This window comes from Myodes glareolus, chromosome 15 (assembly GCF_982192425.1).
Source record: "Myodes glareolus chromosome 15, mMyoGla1.1, whole genome shotgun sequence".
NCBI lineage: Eukaryota > Metazoa > Chordata > Mammalia > Rodentia > Cricetidae > Myodes > Myodes glareolus.
Genome location: NC_142040.1, coordinates 36596493 through 36622458, shown reverse-complemented (window position 1 = coordinate 36622458; position 25966 = coordinate 36596493). Strand labels below are relative to the sequence as shown.

Here is a 25966-nt window from a genome sequence, read left to right as displayed (position 1 = left end):
CTGGACACAATGTAAAAATGTTATTCTATGTTGAAACTGAGTGTAATGGTTAGTTTTAGTCAACCTGACATAATTCTGAATCATTAAGGAAGAGAGTCTCAACGAGGGACTGTAAGGATCAGGTGGGCCAGTGGCCATGTCTGGTGGGAACTGTCACAACTGCACTGATTGACATCAGACAACTCTGCCTACTGTGGGTGACACTGCTTTCTGGACTTGGGATCTTGGGAATCCTAAGCACAGAAAAACATTGAGCATTGTAGGCACGCATGCATTTATACTCTTTGTTCTTGGATGGGATGTAACTAGCTGTTTGAGTTCCTGCCTTCACCTCTCTCACATTGATGGACAACAAGCTGGAATTATAAGCCAAAATAAACCCCTTTTCCCTTAGGTGACTTATTTCTTTTTTGGTTAGAGTATTTTAACAACAGAAATGAAACTAGGACCGCACTGAGTATGGGCCGAAGAGAGGGCAAATCCTACTTTTGTATAGCTAACCAAGCCTTTTCAATATAGTCATTTTTAGTCAATAATGTACTATTCATTATGAGGAGACATGAAGTATAAATGGATCACTGTTACCCATGCTGCTCCTGGACAAATATGAGAACACTTAGCTCTATAAATTGAAAACATAATAGCGTCATTCATTAAAATGTACACACTGACACTGAAAACCCGTATAGACTATACTTTGTTGAGTGTATAGAAAACCAGAATATAACTTTGGGGACTATAAAAAAGTTGCAGTACTTTGTAATCTTGTTTGTCAGTGTCAAGAAATACATGTAAGACCTACAAGTGAGAAATTCTATCCTCCAGAATATACTCTGTTTCTGTGTATGTACACAAACTTACACACACGGCGAGCATATCTGTTCTCAATTATTTGGTACAGGTGCAGTCATGAGGCTTTAATCTGGAATGCACAAATGTTTATCAATAATAGGATGGATGAGCAAATTGTTAGCTGTTTTGATGGAATACCGTTACAGTTAGAAGAGCCTACAGCCATACAGGGGAAGGTGGAAGAAACTCATGAACGCAAAATTGATGAGAAAAGGTCCAAACCCTCAAAGTTTGCTGTGGTTATATAATTGTGTTCATGTAGAATTCATTTTAAGTGTGTTTGTGTGTATGTGTGTGCATGTGTATGTGTGGGGGGGGTACACGTATGCAGCATACACGGAGGCAAGAGACACAGGATGTCTTCCTCAATTCCTTTCCTAGTTTTGGAGACAGGGCCTTTGCTGAATCTGGAGTTCTCAGTTTTGCCTACACTGGCTGGCTAGGGAGCCTCAGGGACTTCCTGCCTCCATTCACCATGACCCCTCCAGTGTGTAGGCTACAGATGAGCACAGCCATGCCCAACATTGTACTTGGCGGCTCGGGATTGAAACTCTGGCTCTCATGCTTATGAGTTACGCGCTGAGCCATCTTCCCAGCCTTCATGTCGAGTTCAAAACCACTCACCAGGCACTAATGCTATTAGGAAGTCGGGATAGCAGGTATCTTCTTGGGGACTAGAGCAGATCCTGAGAAGGCGTCCTTGGGAGCAGATGTCATTTGGTCTAGATTACAGTGTTGTGCTGCTTGTGTGTGTGAACAAAGACTTGTATGCTTTTCTCAAGAGTGGCACAGTCGCATCTCATAGATTGTGAAGGGTCACAAGATTTAGTAGGCAAAATGCTTTATAAAAAGAAAAGGCAGATGAATGAAGGCAGAATGAATATAAACATCAAGCTTTTGAAAACTCTTCTTCCCTAGCCAGTCATTTCCCCCATTCCTTTCTCAGTGTTTCTGCAAGGGGCACCTCCCGGATGCTCAGGTTGTTTCAGCTCACACAGATTTGCTTTGGGCAGAGAAACTGCGTGCTGCTTTCCCCCATGTATGTCCGAAATCAGCACAGAGCCCAGCAGTTACACAAGGTCCCTTGTTCTCCTCAGAAGGGGAGCCTAAGGTCATAAACAATTCCACTAGATTTAGGGTCCCTGACAATCTTTCTACCACCCATGGTCAATAGGCATCTCGAATGTTTTAGCAAGAAACGAAGAAACAAAGTTACAGCAGAAGACATCTCATCGTTTCCCAAGGACTGTCAGTCAGACACGAGACAAAGTTGCTCTCCGAGTATGAGTAAAGAGATATTTCCATCCCGCAGTGCCGAGATCAGAGCAGGCGCCCTTCCTGCAAACAGCCCATGAGGGCTTTGTGGCAGGTCCACCCAGAGATGGCAGGAAGGCATCTTTGTCTTCTGTTATGTTCTCCTCTCTCCTAAAGTGACCACCCTTCCACTAGAGAATGCACTTACATCACCGAGTTAACGTGGCTGCTCAACAGTGCATAAATCTTCCCTTTGCATAAAAACATGGATCAGGTTCAGTTAATTTTTCATCCTCTTTCTAAACAATGCTAGTGTGCAACAAGTAAAAAGGGCCCCATACCAAGAATATTTTATCGACTTAAGCCTCTCCTCTCAGTCAATCTATTTTGCTTCCCTACATAAACAGACCACACCACGGCATTCTTTAAGCATAGCAATGTTCAGGGGCTAATCCACAAATCAATTAAAGACAAGATAATTGCCAAAAGGGATCAAGTGACAAGCCTTACGAAGATAATATTTATAAGCTCCAGGCTGAAAATGTATGTGTTAGAGAAGTCTGCTCTGGCCAGCTTCCTTCTATTGCAAGATTTAAAACTTGTATGATTCCTCTTTCTCCCCCGATTTTCTTGGTGCGGAGACTCACTACACAATCCTGTGCAGATTAGAGTGACATGGAACTCATAGAGTTCTGACTGCCTCTGCCTCCCAAGTGCTTGGATTAAAGGGACCCATGGCCCTACCTGACTTGCATGATTCCTTTGGAAAATGGAGGACTCATTACTTTATTGCCTTTACACTGACATCTATGTTCTGCAGAAAAATGTGCAGAAAGACCTAGCAAGTCCCGACCTCTAATACTATAGGCTTAACTGCTGCTGTTAAATTTTAACTTACAAGTTTTTACTTCAATATTTCCACACACAAACCTTTCAGAAAGTTATAAGAAACAAAGGAGCCGAAAGCATGTAGGAAACTGTCCCTCTTCCCACCTCCTCTTCCTTTGTTCTTCTCCCTTCTCTTCTTCTTGCATTTTCACAGTGATGGAAAAGCAGAGGCATATTCATTCATTATGCTGCAGCCTGATCATTAGATTACATTACAAAGTCAGTAATGAAGTTGGTTTCCACATGGTTCCATTGTCGTGGTACATTTAATTCTGAGTCACATGTTGGATGCCAGGGACTGCAAATGTATGGAATGGATGTATGGAATGGATGTTTAGATTGATAGTAAAATAAATGATCACTTTCTTGATGAAGGCTTACTGAGTTTTTCAAGCAAAACCTCGTATCTCAATTCTGTTTCTTTCTTTATTGTTAATATGTTCATTTCCTACAGAGACCTCATCCATTTTAACCCCTTACTACAACACTATTATGGTGAGGTGAATGTTTCCAAGGGTTAATTATATATCAGGCGTAAAAGTGTGCTGAAATGGCCATCATAGTTGCTGAGAGCCATAAAGTTTTAGGAATATTTATAGGTTAGTATGTTCAGAAACTATTAAAAATTGCAGAAAGTGGCTGGTCAGTAGTTGTGCACATCTCTAATCCCAGCACTTGGGAGGCAGAGGCAGGTGGATCTCTGTGAGTTAGAGGCCAGCCTGATCTACAGAGTGAGTTCCAGGACAGCCAGGGCATCTCAGAGAAAGCCTGTCTCAAAAATGAAAACAAAACAAAAACAAACAAAAACCTAGAAAGTTAAAGTCAAATAAAATATTCTAAAATGACAATATATATTCAACATTCACTACTTCTTAATAGCTAGGCTACACAGCACTGTCATGTGAGCGCCAAGTGTCTGCCCTGGCTGTCTGACTGAAGGCATCGAGTTAAATGCTTTGGATTGAATGGGGCTGACACACAGGACAGAGATTTTTACAGGACACAGCCTATGGGTTCTTAATCTATCCAAAAGAACAGTCAGGTCCCATTATCACCAACCCTTCTTTACCATGAAGGCAACAGAGTGAATCAGAGTGCCCCATGCTTAGCAGAGGGCTGAAAATATTTCCTAACAGTTTTATTAACTCAGTGCATATACCAAACATTGACGGCATGCCAAAAGCCCCTGCCCACCCCCAGGGAGTGGAATACACAGGAAGAACAAACAAGAAAAAAGTCTTTGCTATGCAGAACATATGTCCTAGAGTTAATAATAGTTTAGCGTTCACCTTAGGGCTGTTTATGTAAGGGGAACTTTACACAGCCAACACAGTCTACACTGCACTCGGCTTTAAAGAGAAGGAAACCAAGGCTCATGGAGTTAAGCAAATTTTCTAATGTCAAATAGCTGTCTGTAAGTAATGATGTGGAAATTTGAACTTCACCGTTGCGGCTTTAGTGCCAGTTAACTTCTGCGACTTCCAAGGTAAACTTGTATGCATGTGCAAAGTGCCTGGAAGTACACTGTCTCTAAGTCAGCCGTGTTATATGGTTGTGGGACCAGGAGTGGTCTCAGGAATGGCATCTAGTCTCTAAACATATTTGAGGAGGGACATCACAAAATTCATGAAGTGACAAGGGACATGTAGAAAATGCTATAAAAGAGGTGGCAGGAAGGCCTGTCTCTGTGCACATATTTTCGCTCAATCTGCACAATGACCTTATAAAGTAGGTGTTTTCATTTTCCATTTATAGACATGGCATTGGTTTCTGGAGGCCAGGAGAACTGCCCAACTGAGAAATCAACAGAGCCGGCATTTAAGCCTGCCTGGTGTTTGGCTCAAAAGCCAAAGTCACCTAGTCTGAGCTATGGCTCACCATAATGTCAGTGACGGATTATACTGACATTTTTATTAAGTATAAATGTTAACTGCGGGTGATTGATTTTTCATTGTCAGCTTAGTAAATATACTCACAATTTAAGGTCCAATAAGAAGACTAGTTTAATGATCAGGATGCTAGTCTCTAACTGGTCTCTTGATCTTTGAGCAGCTGGCCAAGGAGCAACATTTTTGTAACAGAATTTTACAATATGACTAGAGGTTTTGGTTAGATGAAAAAGTCAGATGAAAGTCCAAGAAGGGAAGAAAAAAAAACCCTCAGGGAGGAAACAAATCACATAAAATCACAGTGTCATTCTCTCCCTCCCTCTGTCCCTTCATTCCTCTCTCCCTTTGTCTCCCTCCCTCTTTTTCTCATTTTTTCTCTCCTTTTTTTTCTCTCAGGTTTCCAAGTTGTAGGATGATGTGCCAGAGTTCATCCTTAGGCAAACTTCTACATACTGTCTTGCTTCATTCATAAAACCAAGGTGATGCTGAATCCATGGCCTGAGGCTCTTTTGTAGATCTACGTATATGAGATAGCATACACCTCTGGGAAGGGTTAAGCACCTGCTATAAATGAGTTCCTATTCTTCTCCCTGCGCCCCAAGTCAGAGTTTCTCTGTGTAGCTCTGACTATCCTGGAACAAACTCTGTAGACCAGGCTGACTTCAAACTTACAGATTCGCCTGCCTCTGCCTCTGCCTCTGCCCTCTGCTCTCTGGCCTCTGCCCTCTGGCCTCTGCCCTCTGGCCTCTGCCCTCTGGCCTCTGCCCTCTGGCCTCTGCCCTCTGGCCTCTGCCTCTGCCTCTGCCTCTTGCTGGAATTAAAGTCCTGTACCACCATGCTCTGCTTAGCTCCTATTGTTCTTGGTCCTGACTTCCTGACTCTCCTCTATGCAAGTCCTTGGTTTCCAAATCCCCTCTTCTTCCTCTACTATTTGACAGCAATTTTGCCCATTCCCTTTACTTAACTCTAAGGAATAAAATGAGATGAGTTGGGGATCACTAGAAACAATAGAAACAACCTGAGAAGTTCTCAGAACCAAAAAAAATGTGGCACATGGTAGCTTCTCCTTGGACGAGTTATGGAAAGCAGTGTTCCAGATCTCCTGATTGGCTGGTAGCACTCCCTTCCTAAGAGGAGGGATGGAGCCAGTGTTTCCAGGCAGACATTGACAACTTTGATTCCATAGTCACTGATTCCTATCTATTTCTTGGGTATAGGTAAGGGGCAGAGTAGCCACAGACCATGCGCTCTTTTACGAACCTTGCTTACACCTGCTGCAGCAAAACCCACAGGTCAAAGACATAGATTGGCACCCGCTTTTCGGAGTCCAAGGGAATACCTTCAGATATTAAAGTTTTCTTACCTGAGCAGATATTACTTTTTCTTTTCATAGCACAAGACCCCATGTTCCAGGCCGTGCATAGCACTCTGTGTCACTGTGTGGTGGTGAGATTTTACTAGTCCTGCGACGGGGCTCTAGTACACTCAATGTGTTTAACTGCTTTGGCAGTTCCGCTAAAACTCTGGGGAGGTTAAAAAAATGTTGAAACAATCGGCAAAATCGAGTTCACCCTATTATCTGAGAATTTCAGTTTTGCAGAGTACCTCACAACCCCTGTCAATACAGGGGGAAGCAAAATCGGAAGGCATTTTCTGCAGAGGATTGTGTGGCTACCAGCTGTAATGCAAAGGCTATTAAGTCTATAGTTCATGATCCTAGGGAAGTTAAGTTACAAGGTGAACCCTGAGAAAAACACATAGATCCACCTGGAAAGGGGAAATAGACAAGATTGTCTAACAAAATTGGGAGCATTGGGGTGAGGGGAGTAGGGAGGGCAGAAGGGGAAGATGAGGGGAGGAGGGGAGTGGGGAGAACTTGAAGGAGTGGGATAGTCGAGATGGAGGAAGGACAGGAATGAGAGCAAGGAAAGATAGTTTGATTGAGGGACCCTTTATGGGGCTAGCAAGAAACCTGGCACTAGAGAAATTCCCAGAAATCCACAAGGATGACCCAGCTAAGACGCTAAGCAATAGAGGAGAGGTGCCCGAACTGGCCTTGCCCTGTAGTCAGACTGATGAATATCTTAAATGTCACTACAGAACCTTCGTCCAGCAACTGATGGAAACAGAGGCAGAGACCTGCATCAGGGCGCTAGACTGAGCTCCCAAAGTCCAGTTAAAAAGCAGGAAGAGTGAGAATATGAGCAAAGAGGTCAAGACCATGATGGGGACACCCACTGAAACAGTTTACCTGAGCTCATGGGAGCTCACCAACTGGACAGGGAAGAAACCAGCATAGGACCAAACTAGTCCCTCTGAATGTGGGTGACAGTTGCATGGCTGGGGCAGACTGTGGGGGCCACAGGCAGTAGTACCAGGATTTTTCCATACTGCTTGTACTGGCTTTTTGGGAATCTATTGTCTTTGCATGGATACCTTGCTCAGCCTAGATAAAGTAGGGAGGGCCTTGGTCCTTCCCCAAAGCAATGTGTCTTACTCTCTCTGAGAAGCGGATGGGGATAGGTGGGGGGAATGGGAGGAGAGGAGGGAGTGGGACTCGGGATTGGTATGTAATATGAAAAAAGAGAGTTTGTTTTCTTTAAAAAAAATTTAAAAAGATGTTAGTTGTAAATACCTAAAATAAATCAGTCACATCATTTTCACAAATCTAGCATATTCTTCTCTCTTCTCCAAAACAGATGTGAGAGGCCGCTCCAGAGAGATTGGTCTTAAATGAGTGGGTCCCAGCTGAGAGGAGGCAGTCAGTGCATGTCCTCAGAAACAGAAGTCACCTTTGCAAGTGGCTCCCTGCTGCTGACAGGGATCCTATGGCTTTAAACACTCTTGGCACTCCATTGGGAATCCACAGAGGAAAGGTCGCTATTATGTAATCCCCTCCCTGCTCCCCTCCCATGCTCCCTCCCTTCCTCCCTTCCACTCCTGTGTCCTTGCCTGCCTTTCCCCTTCCCCACTGTTGTTCGGTCTCTCCCTATTAAAAGTCTGTTTTTATTACATTTATCTATTTATGCGGTATGTGTGTGTGTGTGTGTGTGTGTGTGTGTGTGTGTGTGTAGACAAATTTGAGCTGTCTCTCCTTTCGCGTGGTTTCTCAGGGTAGAAATCCTTCAGCTTTAGCTGCTGAGGCCTCACATCACTTTCTCTTTTTGTATGAACTCAAACTTACTTTTAAAAACCTAGATATAAAGCCAGGTGGTGGTGGTGCATGCTCTTAATCCAAGTACTTGGGAGGCAGAGACAGACAGATCACTGTGAGTTCGAGGCCAGCCTGGTCTACAAAGTGAGATCCAGGTCAGTCAGGACTATACTATACAGAGAAACCCTATCTTGAAAAAAAACAATAAAAATGCTATATATAATTACTTTGTTCTTTCCCCCAAACATATGTTGCTCACGAAAGACTTGTCACTACTGAAAATCTAATTTCCAATCTATTTTGAATACTGTGTAACTAAGAGTTTCATTCTCAAGGGCAACCATGCTTTTCCAGCCCTTGGACAAATCAGACCCAGGAGCTGAGTTTTGTGTCTCACAGATGTGCCTCTCCTTGAGCCCACACGCTACTGTGGAGCAGAAACTTAGCCACAGAAATGCATTGAGCTTAATGCGCTGTGTGCCACCTTGCACCACGTGTCCGTTTGACAGTCAAAGCAAAAAGCGACACCATACTAGGCACATTTGAGAATTATTACAGAATATATAAATATATAAATATTGTGCCCCAGAAAAACAATCTTATATTGTAGAAATCAAATGAAGAAATACTGGCTAATGACCAGGTCCTTCAGTTGCTTAAATAGTGGACTCATATCCAACACCTCTTAAAGTCCAAGAGCAGCTTTTTTTTGGTCATGTTTCAAAAGATATTTATATTAAAAAGAAAATGAGAAAGTGTGTAAAGTTTTTAAAACCAAAGTAAGTTTTGAATGTTTTCAATAAGTGGTTTATTGTTTTGATTTCTAAGCATGCTAGATGGTAGTCAGAAGCTAATTGCAGCATGCAAGCGTATATACACATATGTGCTTGTGTGTGTGTCTGTGTGCATCTACATATATATATATGTATATATATATATATATATATATAGTGTATTGTCTGCTTCAAATGTAAAGACACATGTTAGGCATGATTTTTTCATTCTCCTGTATCCCTGTGGCTGCAAGCATAATCTTTTAGAGAGCTGAGATGTCTCTGGGTCCCTGGGGGTAGTCAACTGCATTCCTATCTCCTTGGCCTTCCACTCAATTTGAGTTGTGAAAGGCGTTAAGCATAAGAGTAGGTTACAGACAGTAGCCAGCCATGTCCTACGGAAGTCTCTGACTCCAAAGGGTTCTACATTCCAGTTGGGAAGACAAGGTAGGACTCACAACAATGAACACAGCGTGTACAAAAGTTCAATTCACCCCAATGTAAGGAATTGCTTCAAATCAAGAGGAAATGAAGAAATGATGAAGTTGCTCAGGTTTCCCAGAGGGACTGGCCCTTGAAGGCTATCAGAGATACTATCGTCAACCTTTCCATTTATCACAAATAAAGCATGCAAGAATTAAAGTGCGGGACACTGATAATGGAGACTCCTTCACTTACACGGATTTGGAAAGAACCAGAGCTTGGCCAAGGAAATGCCTGTCTTTGATAGAAAAAAGGGGCACCTTTCACAAATTATTTGTAAATCAAGCAAAACTTCAACGCTGCGTTTTTGAAGGGATCTCAGATTCTTCAGCTCCCTGAGTCACAGCTTCCTCTCATTCTACCTACTCAGCAGGAAGACTACAGAGCTTGTTTTCGGACCTGAAAGGTGAGAGAAACCTAGAAATCTTGGACACACGCGCAACAATATTTAAGACACTGACAATAAGTTCTGAGCCTGCGATGACACATAGCCAGGTGTAGGATACCAATGATAAGCAAGCAAACCACACACATTCCTTGACGCAAAGTTTTCAAAGGCACATGATTTCTGACATGCAACCAAATTTCTTCATCAATTAACATCATTAAGGCAATGCTTCTTTTTTTTTTTTTACATGGAAGTTAGTGAAAGCAGTATCTACGTATTTTGCTAAGAGCCCCTTTATCCCTTGTCAGTGTTTGCCTACAGACAAAGATATTAGGTCTTTGTAATTTGATTTACCCAATTTTTATAGTTCATCAAAAAAAAATCTAGGACAAAATTTTCCTTTCTGATGAGTCAGAAATATTCTATTCTTAAATAATGTCAAGATTATCCTGTTGTATATGTTCTGACTTTTCACATAAGAATTAATACCAGGAGAAATACAATTTATTTGACGGTTAAATTTTTTCCTTGCTGGTTTTAAGCAAATAAGCCATTAACATTTTACTCCAATCTTAAAATGTGTTCTCTGTAATTTTAGAGGATGATTTAACTCAAAAATAGCGGATACTTCTATATAAGCTTGGCACTTTCTAAATTTGTTGCGACTGACCTAAATAACAAAGACCCATTCTTAAGATTATGCAAACAATTTCACGTTTGTTTGCTGTTGCTGCATTTGCTTCCAGCGGAACAGCCAGGTATTTGGTTAAAATTAACTCAGCTTTGCTGGAGAACACCGCTGACAATTTGTAGCAGGCATGTGATTGAGAGTTTTCCTATGATTCCCAGGGGGAAGCATGAGAAATACAGGCTTATATAAAGCATTAACTTGGAATTTCTGTTATCTCATTCTGTGGGGCAAGTTTTAAAGTCTCCATGTGGATTATAGACTTAAACTATCAGCTTTTCAATGTGGGCTTTAACCTGTAACTTAAACTTCTGTGGTTTTGTAGCTCTCGTTCGCTTATTTCATTAGCTCAGACATCGTTCTTGGTAGTTAGAGAATTATCTTACAGTTAAGCAAGGAGATTTTTCAACAATAGCAATTGATTAGGCAAGTGAACACATTTGCTTTCTTCTAGATCTGAGTACGGTGACTGGGATGCTTGGCCAAGTTAACCTCTCAACTCTCAGTATGAGCTCTAAGAGTGAGGCAATTTCCTTCAGCTTCAGGAGGTTCCCACATGCCACACACCGCTGACTATTTCGAGTGTTTACAATAAGTCAGCTCCTATTTCAAACGCTGATAATTAAACCTACCTCGAGAATTAAGGACCCACAGAATTTACTAGAAAAGGGACCCACAGCAGATGAAAATAACTCCCCTGCTACCAAAAGGAAGTTGCCATACCTGAAGGACTTTGAGAAACGCAATCTTGTTCTAGTTCTTGGAGATGGTCCTGCCACTGTGACTCCCAGTGGATCCCAAACAAAAGCCATTTGTAAAGAGGGTGCCAAGATCCACAGGAACAGTTGAACGTCAGAGCTAGGACGGGACCCTGGGGCGGGAGGGCCCTCCAAGCTGCAAGAGGCACTTGTGGCTGAATGAGGGCATTTCTTCAGTGTGGTGGTATGTGCTGACAGAGAGGTGGCAGGCTGGCTGAGGCAGGGCTGGAAAGGGTGCCCAGCACTTCCTGCTGCGTGACACTTGCCCTTTGCGACAGAGCTTGCTTCACCCAGACTTTCTCTCACTATTAGTGTGCGAGACACTCCCTCGAAAATTTGCTTTTAAATATAGCCCAGATTAAATAGCCCGGCCACGCACAGCTCCTGAGGACTGTATCACACCCCACACATGTAGACACACCAAACAGTAGGTATGATCGAAATGAGTCGACTTTATATTAACTGTGAATGTTAAAAAGTAGTGACCAGAGGGTGTCACTAGAGAAAAAAATAAACACGTATCCGTGACTGAGAAACTTGATGAGGAGTATTAAATTTCAAAGTTAGCTACCAAAATCATTTTCCTTATTCCAAATTCTCTTAGATACATGGATGAATTGTCACTATTAGCAAGCCTTCCCCAAGGATTTAGTAATTGCGGGGAAACCATCACCTCCCTGCCAGTCAGTCAGTGTGAGAAGAAAACAGGCTGATCACTTTCAGTGCCTCTGGCAACTTTTCCCTCAAAGACATGCCACCGTGTCACCTTGCAGAGTGAGCTGTGAGTGACTTTGACAACAGAGATCAATGTCTTGTCTGTCTTCTGTTCCCTAGAAACAGTTCTTCATTCTTGAACAAATCCCTTAAAGCAACCCTCAGTCAAGATACATAAATGATAAAAGCAGAAGCGGGTCCCGCGGCACAGTTTACGAGTCCAGCATATGACGCGGAGACTTCTTTTTCAAGAGGTCTTCAAGGAGTCGAGGGACCCTGGTGTCGTCATCACCTCTCGCAAGCCAGTGGGATTTAATGGTGACAACACAGCATAATTCCATCCGTCCCTGTCTAAGCATTGCCCTGCCTGTGACCTCTATTGTAAACCAAGGCAGAGCTCCACTTGTCTAGGATAAGATTAGAGAAGCTTGGGGAACTCTGGAAAGTGGTTAACCCCCTCCGAGCGGGACCAGTTGCCCTAAGGGATCATCTCAGTGCCTGCCAGTATGAACGATTCCTAACACCCGTTCCTATTGACCAAAATGCTCACATGCTTTCTGACAAAACGAAGAAGACGTTAAATAAGGCGATCATTTTCCTAACAGCATCCAGCACAGCAGGGAGGTTCTGTACGAGCTACATGCTCTGCAGATGTGCAGTACAAAGCATTAGGACCGTTGCATGCCTTTATCACCTGACCTGCACACTCAGAGAGTAAGTGAGAGGTAGCTGCCTGGCATATCACCAACTTTGAAGCTAAGAACTCCAGTCTGAACAAACTCTGCTGGAACCAACCTGCAATATTTTATTGATTAACAAAGGGCATTTGTACTTCTAGGGAAGAATTCTGATTTCATACTGGAAAGGCAGGTCCTGGGATTCTTAGAAGGGAGCCAAGGCCTAGGCCATCTGTCTTTTCGTTGTGTGAAATTCCACAGCTGCCACTCGGTTCCCATCAATCTATTCACCTCTACGCAAAGGTAGCTTTTAGGTAGTGCAGCTCCATTCCTAACACAGTACTGCATAGACGACAACTTCGTATTTAGCAGAATGGCTCTGTATGATACTGAAGCAAGGCAGTATTGGAAGACAGGTTGACTGTTCAGGTAGGGAGGGGTCCTGCAGGGCTCACAAGAAGAGGAGACTGGGTATAAAAGGAGAAGAAGAACACGCAGAAATAGGAGACTAGAGCTGATACTTTTATCTGTCATGAAAGATTGAAATCTTCTTCCTTACATGAGGTTCTACATTGTGCAGGGCAAACAGCATCATTAGTGTCTGGTACTTACAGAAAGCTTTTGAGGTTCCCCAATATTACCTGTTATAGTCTTACTTTTATAATTAAAAAATGTTTAATTTTGCTTGCATACATGAGTTTGTGTGTGTGTGTGTGTGTGTGTGTGTGTGTGTGTGTGTGTGTGTTTGCGGCATACACATGTCAGAGGAAAACAGGTAGGAGGAAGTTGGTTCTCTCTCTTTCACCATATGGTTTGTGGGTAGTGAACTCACGTCACCAGGCTTGGTGACAAGAGCTTGAGCCCACAGAGCCTTGAGGTCAAATTTCCTTCCCTATAGTTTTATTTACAATAAGACAAACCCTACCTTTTCATCCAGACCAAGGCTCCCAGACAGATTTTCACTAGTAATTTATTTCCTTTGTTTTCACACACACACACACACACACACACACACACACACACACACACACACCACACACGCCCCCCACACAATGCAACCTTGGCCTGAAACTTGCTATGTAGACCATGCTATTCTTGAATTCATAGAAACCCTGTTTCCTAAGTACTGGGTTAAATGGATGCACCCCCATGCCCACAATAGTAGGGACTGGCCATTACTCTACAGACGTGAGAATTTAGGCAAATGGAATGTCAAGCCACAACAAACAATGTTTTCTAGAGCACACCTTTGCTGTATTTGTGCTCCAGCCAGCAACTTACAACTTTCATGTCCTATGTTTAGAGGTAGAAAGAGAGCAGAAAACTTTAAATACTTGAATTAATCTCACGAAACCAAAGTTTTTCCTCTCTGTTCTTATTGTTACATACAGTATTCATGTATGAAATCTAAAAAAAAAATAATTAAAGATTAAACTCATTCCAATTTAGGGACGATTGCAGGAATCCCAGTCTGCCCCACATCTCCTTCAAGTACCCAACTCCTGCAGCCACTTAGACCTTCTATTCTGCAGAGTTCTAAATAAGGCCTCCTGTCTCTTCTTTTTGGTCTCTTGAATAATTCTCCTAGTTTTGTTCCAAGATTCCAGATGCTGCAAATGACAGATTTGGGTGTTGGGGTCTGACCCAGAAACTCGGGATTTCCTTTATAGGAGCCAGCCACCCGAAGTTAAACCGAGACTTGTGGGTATAGATGTGGGGAAACGGAATCATAAGCACATGTGGATTCATTTACTTACATACTGAGTCATGAGCAAACAGGACCAGAGAGAGTTAGCGCATGTGAAGTAGACCAGAGAAACATAGTTACATTAGCTAGCGGGGCTGTGCTGTGTTGAAACGCATTGCCTCAGGAAACCAGAGCAGTCAGATAAAGGGGTTTCAGGATAATGCTTCGTTTTGAAATAGTTGTTGGTTAAAGACTCTAAGCTAGAAGTGACAGAAGTGAACATTTGCTGTATAGCGAGCAGTTACCTTTGATGAGAATAGTATTATAATATTTGGATTTTCAAGACCCGAACACTGATAATAGCAACAGATATGTTGATGTGGAAGGGGAAAAAATTCTCGTGGGGTAGGGGATATCACAGCCCTAGTCAAAGAATTATGGGCAAATACTGACGGCTACTAGAGGGGACATTAGCCTCTCTGAGCCTCTTAATCAGCTCTCCAACACAAAGTGGTGAGCTCTGAAATCACATACACACAGGAAAAAGAAAAGACTCAGAGTTCAGCAGGGTACACTAAGTACCTATGCATTTTTATATACCTATCAACAACAATGGAAAAAATAAGGCCATCAATTTGAGAAGGAATGATGGGGTGAGGGGGCCATGAGAGGGGTTACAGGAAGGTGTCATGGGAGGAGCTAAAGGGGGAAAAATGAGAGAAGTGATTTAATTATATTTTAATTAAAAAATAAAATCATAAAACCTGTATTTTAAAATGATCAATTACAAAGGCATTAACAAAAGAAAACTCGACAATTATCTGGTACATTTATTGAAACTAAATGTCCATTTAAGACCAGTTACTGTGATTTATAAGAGGCTTTATTACATTAATTGCTTGCGATAATAAATGGTAGATTATTTCTGTGGGTGGAAGTTTTTTGCAATTCAAAGAAGATCTTAGCATTATTTTGCAGCAGACACTTCACTTTCATTTATAGATATAAACTATTTTCATTCCAAGCCTTATGTGAGTTTAGTTGATTTTACAGGTCAATAATCCCAAGTTCTAAAATGGAGACCAATTAATTTATGTACTGGAATGCATGGAGAGCATGGTCTATATTTTAATCAGTTGTAAATATATCCACTCTCTTATATGTCCCAGGATGCAAATAAATAAATTACCATTGAAACGTAGAGATCAATAGAACATGACAAACACAATAAACAAAGGCATGCTTAAATATAAGAATACAGGATCAATTCCACTGTGGATTGTGGATCAAATGCTTTACTTAAGGTCTCCATCTATAATGAAGTATATATAGAAACGATTTAGGAATTTAAAAGACAATTTGATCGAACTTTTGATGGAACTCTTAAATACTTAAGTAGGGTAGGAAGAAGGGCCGGAGTTAAAGCTTAGCAGTTAAAGAACACGCGCATGCGTGTGTGTGTGTGTGTGTGTGTGTGTGTGTGTGTGTGTAACTTTAATTACCTTCCCTTCCATAAAAAATAAAATAATAATAAATAAAATAACGAAATCAGAAAGACAAACATCACTATTACAAACAAACTATTATTACCAAAATTTTTAAAGAATGTTTTTTTAAAAGGAAACACCATCAGGCAAACGCTCAGGAAAAGGGAAGTCAAAGGAAGCAGACATTAGAGCTAGAATGTGTCACATGACCTTGCTGATTTTCAATGCCTAACACATCCACTCTGATTACAGGGCCTTTGTAGAGGTATTGAGTGGAACAAAATGGTAATTTACATCAAAGTATCCTAAAAACACACACACACACACACACACACACACACACTCTAGGTTCCACCATTAACAATGTAACTTTTTAAGAGAGGAGAAGGGACTTTTATCCTGTTAAAAACACTTTCAGTTAAAAAATAGTCCAATAAAAAAGTTACTTTTTCAGCATCTAATGAAATGATTATTTTTTTTTTCTTTTAGTTCTTTATATGGCTTATATGGTAGATTGCATTGACGAATTTTCGTTTGTTGAACCATCCCTGCATCTCTGGGATGAAGCCTACTTTGTCATGTTGGATGATTTTTCTGATGTGTTCTTGTATTCAGTTTGCCAGTATTTTTGCATCAATGTTCATGAAAAAGATCAGTCTGTAATTCTATTTATTTGTTGTATATTTGTGTGATTTGGGCAGCAAGGTAACCATAGCTCCATAAGAACAGTTTGGCAATGTTCCTCATGGATACAAAGAATATACCTAAACATAATAAAGGAAATACACAGCAAACCAACAGCCAACATCAAACTAAAGGAAGAGAAACTCAAAGTGATCCCACAGAAATCAGCAACAAGACAATGTTGTTAACTCTCTCTATGTCTATTCAATATAGTATGTGAGGTTCTAGCTAGAGCAATAAGACAAAAAAAATTAACGCGATACAAATTGGAAAAGAAGTCAAACTTTCATTATTTGCTGATAATATGATACTATGCATAAGTGACCCCCAAAATACCACCAGGGAACTCCTACAACTGATAGACACCTTCAGTAATGTAGCAGGATATAATAGGAACTCAAAAAAATCAGTAGCCCTCCTATATACAAATGATAAATGGACTGAAAAAGAAATCAGAGAAACATCACCCTTTACAATAGCCACAAATAACATAAAATGTCTTGGGGTAACTCTAACCAAACAAGTAAAAGAACTGTATGACAAGAACTTTAAGTATTTGAAGAAATAAATTGAAGAAGGCATAAGAAAATGGAAGGATCTCCCATGCTTTTGGATAGGCAGAATTAACATACCAAACATGGCACTCTTACCAAAAGCAATCTACAGATTCAATGCAACACCCATCAAAATCCCAGCAAAATTCTTCACAGACCGCAAAAGAACAATACTCAACTTCTTATGGAAAAACCTAAAACAAAAGATGGTCAAAACGATCCTTACACTAAAGAAACTTCTGGAGGTATCACAATCTCTGACTTCAAACTCTACTACAGAGCTACAGTACTAAAAACAGCCTGGTACTGGCATAAAAACAGATAGGAGGACCAACAGAATTGAATTGAAGACTCGGATGTCAACCCACACACCTATGAATACCTGATTTTTGACAAAGAGGCCAAAATTACAAAATAGTAAAAAGAAAGCATCTTTTCTTTGGTGCTGGCATAACTGGATATCAACATGTAGAAGACTGCAAATAGATCCATATCTAACACCAAGCACAAAACTCAAGTCCAAATGGATCAAAGACCTCAACATAAAACCAACCACACTGAACCTCATAGAAGAGAAAGTGGGAAGTAACCTTGAATACATAGGCACAGGAGACTACTTCCTAAATATAACTCCAGTAGCTCAGACACTAAGAGAAAAATGTGATATTCTGAAACATAAGTTTCTGTAAAGCAAAGGCCATGATCAACAAGACAAAATAGCCACCTACAAAATGGGAAAGGATCTGCGCTATCCCCACATAGGACAGAGGGCTGATCTCCAAAATGTACAAAAGAGCTACAGAAACAACACATCAAAAGAAAAAATGATCCCATTTTAAAAAATGGTGTAGAGACCTAAACAGAGGACTCTCAACAGAGGAATCTCAAATGACTGAATGGCACTTAAGGAAATGCTCAACATCCTTAGCCATCAGATAAATGCAAATCAAAACAACTCTGAGATTCCATTTTACACCTGTAAGAATGGCCAAGATAAAAACACTGATGACAACTTATGCCGGAGAGGATGTGGAGTCAGGGGAACACTCTTCCATTGTTTGTGGGAGTGCAAACTTTCACAGCTGCTTTGGAAATCGATATGGCAATTTCTCAGAAAATTAGGAATTAATCTACCTCAAGACCTAGCTATACTATTCTTGGGCATGTACCCAAAGGATGCTCAATCCCACTGCAAGGATATTTACTCAACCATGTTCATAGCAGCATTATTCATAATGGTCAAAACCTAGATGCCCTTCAGTGAAGAATGGATAAGAAAAATGTGGTACATTTACACAGTGGTGTTTTACTCAATGGTAAAAACTAATGCAGGCAAATGGACAGAACTAGAAAAAAATCATACCGACCGAGATAACCCAGACTCAGAAAGACAAATATAGTATGTACTCATTCACAAGGGGCTTTTAGGTATAAAGCAAAGAATAACTAACCTACAGTTGACAACCCCACAGAACCTAGACAACAAAGAAGACTATAAGAGAGAAATACATGAATCTACCTAGGAAGGACAAAAAGACAAAATCTCCTGAGTAAATTGGGAGCATGGGAGGGGGGACAGGGGGAAGGGTGGAAGGGGAGAGGGGAAGAAGGATGGGGAGCGGAGAAATGTATAGTTCAATTAAAAACAATAAAGTATAAAAAATAGTTACTTCAAGAGCAAAATACTATTAGTTCGTTTCTCTCTCTCTCTCTCTCTCTCTCTCTCTCTCTCACACACACACACACACACACACACACCAAGGATTAGCTGTGATTGGTAATTTCGTTTCTCTATTTGTTATCTTTTTTACCTTATGTAAGAATAGAGTGTGTCTGATTAAGTTTTAAAAGGTTAATATTTTATTTGCAATACTAAAAGCCTCTGTATCTTATTTACAAAGACTGAATAAAAACAACAAAAGAACACAGCAACAACAACAACAGCAACAACAAAACCAGATGCTCCCAGAATGACGGACTGCTTCCCAGTTGTTCAAATCCTATGCTTCAAATGCAGCACTAGTCTCGTGTTCTTTTTCATTGGAAAACTCTCGGGATCTGAAGACAGGTTGTTTAGTTGGTAAAGCCTTTGCAACACTGAGCACAACTATGCTTCTGAGTTTTTGACCACACACAAAATAAGGCCAGAAATGGCTCCGTCCTACTTTTTATAGTTACGTTAATAAACAAGAAAACACAATTCTGGAATTACCAGGCTGCGAAGCAAATTGCTCCCTCAGGAGTAAGACAAAAAGAGCTCAAATACCAGCAATCTCTAAATAACAACCATCCCATGTGCTCAGTGTTGGTGACGTGACTTTTTTCCATGACAGTGTTTCTAAAGCCGATGGCCATTAACTTTCCTATTCTTGATCCCTCATTGATGACCTGTCTTCACCCTGATGCACTGGGCATTGATTGAGTGGTATACGGACGTCACCAGAATGTCAGAATGACTTTTCTCTGGTTTCTTATCCCACCATCAAGATTTCATTAACTAATTTCTGCTTATTTTGTAATAAGAACATGAGATGTGTTCTATAATCCCTGGTAATCAATTGCTGAGCTTTCCCTTACTTTTATTCTATTTTATCTCTGCGGGAACGGAGATTTGTGAAGCTTGAGCAATTTGTTCCTATGAGCATGAAGCTAACAGGCAGCAGATACGCAGTTAAAACTAAGATCCCTTTCACTGTAAAACCTACCTTCATGGTGTCTACAGAGTAAGAAAAGGAACGAATGGGACAAGGCTCCCCCTGAAGAAACAGTAAATCATAGAGGAAGCGTAAGATTTTTCATAGGGAAGGACCAGATATCGCATGTAACAGCAAGCTAATTATACATAGCTGGGCAAGTCAGCCGGCCATTAGTAGCAATACTTCCTAAGTGGGGAAACTGAGACTCTGAAAGCGTCACTAAGTTTCTGCTATCCCAATGCTAATACATGGCAGATGCATGGGTACAGGTTGTTCTCTTTCTCTCTGGATCATGCTTTTTTTTCCTCTCACTGGCAAGTGCTCTTTAAGTCCCTAAATCCTGGGCAAAGACTGGGAGCTTGGGGTGGTACTGAAACTGACGGAAAAGGTTGAGTGGCCCCAAATGTGAAGAGCCACAGAGGCTGGGACCTGGGAGGCCGTTGGGAGGAACGGCGAGCGAGCACCAGCCTTGTGTGTACTGCTCAGCGAGCATCAGCCTTGTGTGTTCTGCTCAGTGCCCTGCATTTTCACTGGGAGTGAAACAGAAACACCTTTTCTAGTCTGTGTAGCCAAGAGTTGCAATTCACCAACGGCCAAAAGAAGGCCTGAAACTCTGATATAGAGTGAAATAGAATCATTTATTTTTGTGAATTTGTATTCATTTCATCACAGGGCCAACAAAACTTAGAGGGTGTTTTCTAGCCTCCTCTCCAAACCACCCAAGAGATCTACAACAGACCTGGTTGTGTCAAGGGTAGCTTCTGAGTTTTGTTTCCCATGCTACTGCTGGTTTCCCTTTGTTCAGAATAGTTAAATGCCTTTCCTCCAGCAGATGAGTGGCTGGCAGCAAGGCCTTGATGGAAATCCCAGCTCTCTGCGAAGCGTTAGAGCAGCCATTTCTATTAATGTCATAGAGACTCCCTCTGCTGAATTACTGTTGTGTATTTCAGAAAGCAGGTTTTTAGACCACCAACATTAAAGACAAGCTCCTGGTAGGACAAACACTTGCCCCTGACAGACTATCTTAAAAATCACATTCAATTGGGAAAAGCATGGGAGATACATATTCACAAGTTCTGATTTCAGTCAGCTTGAAGTTAGTTCAATGCTGTGTGCTGAAGACCCAGAAACCTGGTGCTCCTCAAAGACCCTTGAATCCAGAATCTCACTGTAGGAAGATGTCTCTAAAACATGAGAAGGTCACCTCTGCACCACACAGTACCACACTACCATCAGCACCTTCACCACTACCACCATCACTACTACCATTACACAGCTGAATGCCTACATCTTGCTTTTATGAATAAAGCAACAAATGAGCATACGCTGTAAGCGTGGCTAGGAGGACCAGAGCGGGTTAGAATAAGCTAGGTGGTGGAGGTCCGAAGTGGGAGCTGATGGGGATTGGCAAACTTGTGGAGACCAAATATTTATAATATGGTTTGAAAGAGAGATTTATTTTACAAAATAATCCCATGAGAATATTCAAAAAAAGCAACAAAAACAAAAGCAACAGAATAGTTAAGGAATTTTCCTGGGTGTATCAGTGAATTTAACTCCTAAACTCCACCTTTGGGAGATTATTTCCAACAGGCGATTATTATAGTAGACCTGAGTAATAAGAAGCTTAGAGTTATTACAATGCATATAGTGGTTTGCGTGACAACGCCTCCCATTGGCTGATATTGAATATTTGATATTTGAATCCAGCTGGTAGAATTGTTTGGGATGAATTGGGGGTGTGTGGCCTTGGCCTTGTTGGAGGAAGTATGTCACAGGAGATGAGCTTTGAAGACCAGCCATTCCCAGTTAGTTCTCGTTTCTCTCTCTCTCTCTCTCTCTCTCTCTCTCTCTCTCTCTCTCTCTCTCGTACACGTGCACTCTGCTGCCTGGTGGTTGCTGTCTCAAGGTGTGAACTCTTAACTACAGCTTCAATGTCACGCCTGCCTGCCTGTGGCCATGCACCCTGCCATGCGCTCTAATACTATGGAACTGTAAGTTCCAATAAATTATTATTTTTTTAACGTGTTTGGTCACAGTGACTTAAAAGTAACTAAGATAATATCAAATTAATAATACTTGTGAATTGTACTTTATGTTGAACATAATTCAGAATTTTTCATCCTTTCTTATGGAGTCCATTTTAAAGGCTGTACTTTAAACTGGCAAAAATAATGTGCTCTGTCCACACCCATGTATTGCAAAACCTCTGTGTACACACACACATGCAAAATATGAGTTTCTATATTTTACTTAGAAAAGTAAATCAATTATAACTAAATGTTAAAAGTACACTCAAAGATTGTGAATTTTAAACATCAACATGTGGTTAAGTGATAAAAAGCTGCTGCCCTGTGATTTTATCCCAGGTTTGTCTTGGGTAATATCTTTTCTGAACTGTTTGATGCTGGGAAATTCCTGGTAAATACTGAGTCAGTCAGTCAGGTACTGGGTAGCGGATGAGTGGGAATTTTGCAGTTACTGACATTGTACAAAACATCCCCTAAAATTCATACAACGGACGTTTCAATAAATGAGAATCATTGTGTTTTCTGCTCATGTGACTGTCCCTTACCTTTGTTATACTTTATGTGAATACAGTATAAATGTTAGGCTACCTATGAACACAATCTATCATTTATTTTAAGAAACGAAAAAAGTCCACATTTAACTGCTAATGATTTTAGCAATCGTATGTTGTACTCCTACTTTTCAACTCTGCTTGGTGTCTGCTCAGCCGTTAGAAATGCAGGTCGCCTTCAGAAGACATCACAATACTCAGTGGGAGACCCAGGCCAGTCTTCCCCATCGTGAAGAGATCGCAAATGTGATCCCTGGATATGCTCAGCCTATTGGGAGTTGTCTAATTGCCAAGGGATCCTGTGAATGACCAGGGACTTCAGCGATGCTGGAAGAAGCTGGCAAGCTCTCAGCTACTCTGAGGGATGTGGAGTATTCAACAGCAGGGCATTCAAGGATGTAGGCTTGCAACCCTCAGCAAGGTTGTTCAGCACGATGCCAGTGCATTGGAAGCATTATTTTGAAACATTATTACAAATGCTTTGTCAAGAAGTATGTTGTCCAAAGACAACAAAAACAGACTATTGAAATTCATTTACTATTTAAAACTCACTCATTAAAATATGCACAAAAACATGGACTTGTCTTTCAGGGAATAGAATCAGAGGGATTTTTATACATTCTTCCCTACGGTAGTTGGCACATCCCTGACAACTACTATCACTTACTGTCATGAACAGATAAAATGGGATACATGGCAATAAAGACTTGACTATCAAAGCTGCTTTCTCCCTCACTATGAATTTTAAATAAATTCCAAGCAAACGTCATGAACAAAGACCTTTGAGTCCATTTTTAAATTAGGCATTTCTCATGTGGTTGGGATGTTAGAGGTTCTGAGGGAAGCTCTCAGATACCAGGAAGACCCTCACTCGCATCATTTAGCATCTCTAATGGTGTGATGGGAAATTAAATTAGAAGCAGCATGGTGAGGTGTGCAGAACACGAACAGTAAAGAATGGAGAAGGCAGCCTCCCAGATGTGGATAGGCAGCCACCGCATGGGCAGAGCAAAGGAGAGAAAAAATTGAGTACTCTGGTCATCTAAAGGGATTTGTCAAGTCTGAAAAGAAATTTTCTACAGAAAGGTGTGTATGTGTGGGAGAGAGAGAGAGAGAGACAGAGAGAGAGAGAGAGAGAGAGCATGTGTGTGTGTGTGTGTGTGTGTATGTGTGTGTGTGTGTGTGAAAGAGAGACACAGAGAGAGAGAGAGAGAGAGAGTGTGTGTGTGTGTGTGTGTGCGTGCATGTGTCTGTGTGAAAGAGAGAGAGAGAGAGAGAAAGAGAGAGAGAGACACAGAGAGAGACAGAGAGAGAGAGAGACAGAGAGACAGAGAGAGTGGGATGTTAACACAGTGCCCCCTAGTGAACACAGGGTTTCACAACTGCCCCTCCATATCTGCAGCTGAGCCATGCAGGGCATTTGCTTCCCCTCATTCAGGCAAACCAAGGCCCAGGTTTTTGGTGGGTGCAGATGTGGACAGTCCAGGACCAGTGATACTATCAAATATTTACTGAAAGGCCGGGGAGAAGGCTCAGAGGTAATGCACTTGCCTTCAATCTGGAGTCTCGATTTTCATTCCCCAGGACCTACATGGTAAAAGGAGACAGCAAATTCTTCCAAGCTGTCTTCTGATCTGCACATGGGCACTGACACACACATGCACACACACACACACACACACACACACACACACACACACACAATTAATTTTTCTTAAATATTTGCAAAAATTATCCACATAACTGTATTTCTTAATGATAATGTCTTAAAAAGAACTTCTAAAAATAGTAAATCAGCATCGACATTTATCCCTACTATGTTTGACATTTGCTCTTTCTGCTAAGAAATGTGTTTTGTTCTTTCTACAAAGCAAAGGGGTGAATATTGAAAATTGCAGACAACAGGAAAGTTAAAATGTTGCCTTTTCAAATTAAAAAAAAATAGAGCCAGCAGGATATGAAGAAATCAGTCTCTAACTGATGAGGAGACTCGCCCTCTGTTGTATAGCTCCCATAGGGCTAAAGGATGCGGTGCAGGTTGCTGGGGGAAAGTGCATAGCATCGGGCTTGTTGAGTGCTGGTAACACCTTGTACACTGTAATACCAGCATGGCCGGCAAGATAAGCCTACTAGCGTAATAATGGCATGCCACTGTGCTACCTGACTAAAGTACAAGCTTCCGTCCTCACCCAGTCTCCCTGAAGGTCTCTTGCCAGCAGCACTCTGAACCCTAACTGCTTGAACACACGAACTGGAGTGCCTCCCCCACTGGAATTCCCCTTAATTCCCAAACCACCCTTGAATCGCATCACCGTATTTCAAACGTTGAAACAGCACGCGGCCTCGGCAAATGTGGTTTCCAAACAAGTTTCGAGTAAAGGAAAACCATTCAGAATAACAGCAGATTTTCTCAGTGGAAGCTTTGAAAGCCAGAAGAGCTTGGAGCAATGGACTCTATGTTCTAAGAGACCATGACCACCAGCCTTGACTGCTGCATCCAGAAAAAAATGTGGAAAGGATTGCAATTGCCATTAGTTTTGTTTAGTAGACACAAGACTGATAAGATTATCAACTCGTTTGGGTATGTATCATAAAAGGAGCTATGATAAATCAACTGATCATTCTGGGAAAGCAGATCTATTTTACTATTCAAAAACTCACTTAAAGTAGTGTACCGATAAGTATAATAGGAAATCATAGGTCATTTTAGTAAACGTAGGAGAAGTACTTTCACAAAGTTCAGTAATAATTTTTGCATATATGTATGTGCATGGTATGTATGTCTATGTAGTCTTATATGTGGGTGAGTGTCTGTGTGTGGAGACACCAGGTATTTTTCCTGACTGCACCCTACCTTACATATCTAGAAAGACAAAGTGTCTCAATTGAACACAGAACTTACCCATTGGGCTAGTCTAGATAGCCAGCTGTATCTGCCTCATGAATGCTGGGATTACAGGAAGGATTTCAGACTGCCCACCCGCCATTTACATGGGCACTGGGACCTAAACTTTGGTCTGTACACCTGTGTAGACTTTATCAATTGAGATACTGTCTCAGCTCTATGATTAAGCTTAGTTTATCAAGAAAGGAGGGAAAAAAACCATTGTAAAGTGTGAATAGAAAGAACCTTCAACACAATAAAGTAATATCAACCAGAAGGAGAGAGGGAGGGAAGTGAGATGCCTCCAAAGGCTTCAGACTAATGAAAGAAATTACAGAAGCAGAATTTAAAAACAAACAATACTTTGATTCTATTTACAGCAGTGGTCCTCAACCTTCCTAATGCTGAGCTTCTTTAATATAATTTCTCATGTTGTAGTGACCCCCAGCCACAAAATTATGTCATTGCTACTTCATAACTGTAATTTAGCTACTGTTATGATTCATAATGTAAAATATCTGGTATTCAGGATATCTGCTTCCCGAAAGAATCACAACCCACAGGTCGAGAGACTACATTATGAGGTCAGAATTTCCCATCCCCACACCACTTCTCCAACAAAGATGATAGAACACGTCATACTGCTTGCATCTTTTTCAACATAGGTTTTTAGATGACCATATTATTGTTATTTTTTTATTCAGTTAAGCCTTTTGTTCCTATCGTAGATGCTAACTGACATCATTTGTTTGCCATGGAGCCTCTGGAATTGCGAGTAAACCTATTATAGGTGTGAAAAGCTTAGGCCCATTTCCTTAGAACTCATAGCTAAAGTGCTGAACCCAGAGGAGGCTAGACAGGGTAATGCTGCTGTT

At 41.2% G+C, this 25966-nt stretch overlaps 1 protein-coding gene across 7 annotated transcripts in view; it reads right to left on the bottom strand.

Annotated features, from left to right (window-relative positions):
- Pde4d (phosphodiesterase 4D) overlaps positions 1 to 25966 on the bottom strand; it is a 1387978-nt gene that overhangs the window by 307788 nt on the left and 1054224 nt on the right. Inside the window, exon 1 of one of the 7 annotated variants that reach the window (XM_048442994.3) lies at positions 11093 to 11321. The exons of the other annotated variants lie outside the window; for them this stretch is intronic. Coding sequence (XP_048298951.1) covers positions 11093 to 11181 — 89 coding nt within the window. The 5' untranslated portion in view covers positions 11182 to 11321. Of the gene's footprint in view, positions 1 to 11092; positions 11322 to 25966 lie in introns of those variants that run through there. 7 annotated transcript variants of the gene reach the window in all.